The sequence below is a fragment of the Schistocerca nitens genome, chromosome 1 (genome assembly GCF_023898315.1).
Source record: "Schistocerca nitens isolate TAMUIC-IGC-003100 chromosome 1, iqSchNite1.1, whole genome shotgun sequence".
In the NCBI taxonomy this organism is placed as follows: Eukaryota; Metazoa; Arthropoda; class Insecta; order Orthoptera; family Acrididae; genus Schistocerca; species Schistocerca nitens.
Window position 1 is genome coordinate 849,454,790 of NC_064614.1, and position 2,117 is coordinate 849,456,906.

Sequence of the window (2,117 nt, forward strand, 5' to 3'; positions counted from 1 at the left end):
ATCTGGAACGCTTATTGCTCGTTAAGACACGCTATTTCTCCAGGCGATGACTACGTAAATACGAAATGATGCATGCGAAAATACTAAACGTGCTTTTTAGTTGTTGCCAACTTAACTGGACTGGATCTCTATTCCTTGAATAACTAACCGGGGGATATAATGGTATCGTACAACGCGCACTCCAAGTCAATCCGTGGTTACCCTACTCTTCGACTAGACAACCCTGGATTTATCTCAAGATTGTAGAACCGGCCCTGTGAGCATCTTTACGTAAGTAACACTGATTTGTCAATCTATAACGTTTTATGTATTGTGAGCCATGGACGTTGTACTAACACGAGTATTTGTTTTCGTAGTGCAAATCTTTTACGAACGGTAGAGTTATGATTCTTATGCTTAATGTATATTTGGTTTTTGAACTGGAATAAGTGAGATGTTTGCAACGTAAATAAATTTGCAACGACCAAGAACTGATCTTAGAATGAACTGAACTAATTTTAATTCTTCCTTAACATACTTCATTCATTTTATTTACCTTCCTCATAAAAGAAATAGTATACAAATTCTTCGTTATCGAGACTGCCAACAGGGTGCTATACGCATGGAAGTAGAAAGTGGCTATGTGGCACTCTCTGGTTTTATCTTTAGAGCAGTCCAAGATAATATCTCTGACGTAGTTCATACACACTTTGTTTTGATAAAATTACGAAAATGGTGTGAGCAGGGTTAGTTGTGACTTGTATTGTTTACTTTGTATGTGTCATCATACAGTGGTTTCTCAACGATGGGGCTAACTTTTTCTACGTTCGTACGGAAGTTATTTGGCAGGAAGCAACTTCGAATATTAATCGTCGGACTGGGCTCTGCAGGCAAAACTACTATTTTGTACCGGATGAAAATGGGAGAAGATGTTACTCCCATGCCAACTCTCGGATTCAATGTGGAAACAGTTGAGTATAAAAACATCTGTTTTATTGTGTGGGATGTCGGCGGGCAGGAAAAGGTGAGAAGGCTGTGGCAGCAGTACTACGCGAACACGTTCGCCATTATTTTCGTCGTTGACTCGACCGACAAGGAGCGGATGCCTCTCGCCTCGTCCATTCTGCACAGCCTGCTAGACGAGGAGGAGCTGTCGGACGCCTTGGTGCTGGTGTACGCCAACAAGCAGGACCTTCCACACGCCCTCTCGGTCGTGGCCGTCAAGGACATGCTGCGGCTGGATAGTGTCCAGCACAGGAAGTGGTACATCCAGGGGACTTGCGCCGTTACCGGAAGCGGACTGTATGAAGGTCTGGACTGGCTTGCAGACCACATTTCCAACAAGTAACTGTTTAATTATGTTTCTCTACACATTAACTTTACCTATGCCTTACTAATAAATCACACACAAAGAAATCCACGTTCTACTCAAGATGTGCACTACGTTACAAGTGGCCAATGAAATAAAATGGTTTCCGTATACTTCTTGCCAGGCTGGATGTAAAGGACGGACAAGGAACGTGGAAAATTACGGTATTAAGAGTATATGGAGGTGTGTTACGCTTTGTGAGCTTTATTGGCCATAAAATCACCTTTATATTTGTTTCAGTGTATAAAAATAATTTTCTCCATGAAAAATGTCTGACTTAAAAATTCTTCAGTGAAAATTTCATCCGATAATAAATTTCATATTTGTTTCAGTGTATACAAAAAATTTTCTCCGTGAAAAATGTCTGACTTAAAAATTCTTCAGTGAAAATTTCATCCGATAGTAAATTTCTCTTAGACCTCCACCAATCCGCTCTGCTGTCAAAATGGTCATTAGTTGTCACTTGAAAATAAATTCATTAGACATGTTACGGGCATCCTGTGAGCGATACAAAATGAACTGCTAACCTACGCAATATCTACACACGTATTGTCCATTTCTTTTGCGAATTCACATTTAACTGTGAAGGCAAGTGTTGCAACAGGAGAAATCTCGAGTCGAACAGAGAAAACTCAAATTTTTGAACAAGCGAAACCAGTAGATGACATCATTAACGCAGCTAATCATAGTATCAGTTCCCTCCTACAGCTCTTCACGCAGAAGAGAAAAATACAACTTCATACGAGTTGTCTCGGTAACCGAATAGTAT

The 2,117-nt window shown here is 40.4% G+C and overlaps 1 protein-coding gene across 1 annotated transcript; it reads left to right on the forward strand.

The window, feature by feature from the left end:
* Positions 1 to 784: 784 nt before the first annotated feature.
* Positions 785 to 1,327, forward strand: LOC126263222 (ADP-ribosylation factor 4-like). The gene has a single exon (XM_049960302.1). It carries the CDS (start codon positions 785 to 787, stop codon positions 1,325 to 1,327), a length of 543 nt encoding a protein of 180 aa, XP_049816259.1.
* The last annotated feature ends 790 nt before the right edge of the window (positions 1,328 to 2,117 follow it).

What these genes read in the sequence shown, in the direction of transcription:
- LOC126263222 (XM_049960302.1), top strand. Translation starts at nt 785, where the DNA reads ATGGGGCTAACTTTTTCTACGTTCGTACGGAAGTTATTTGGCAGGAAG.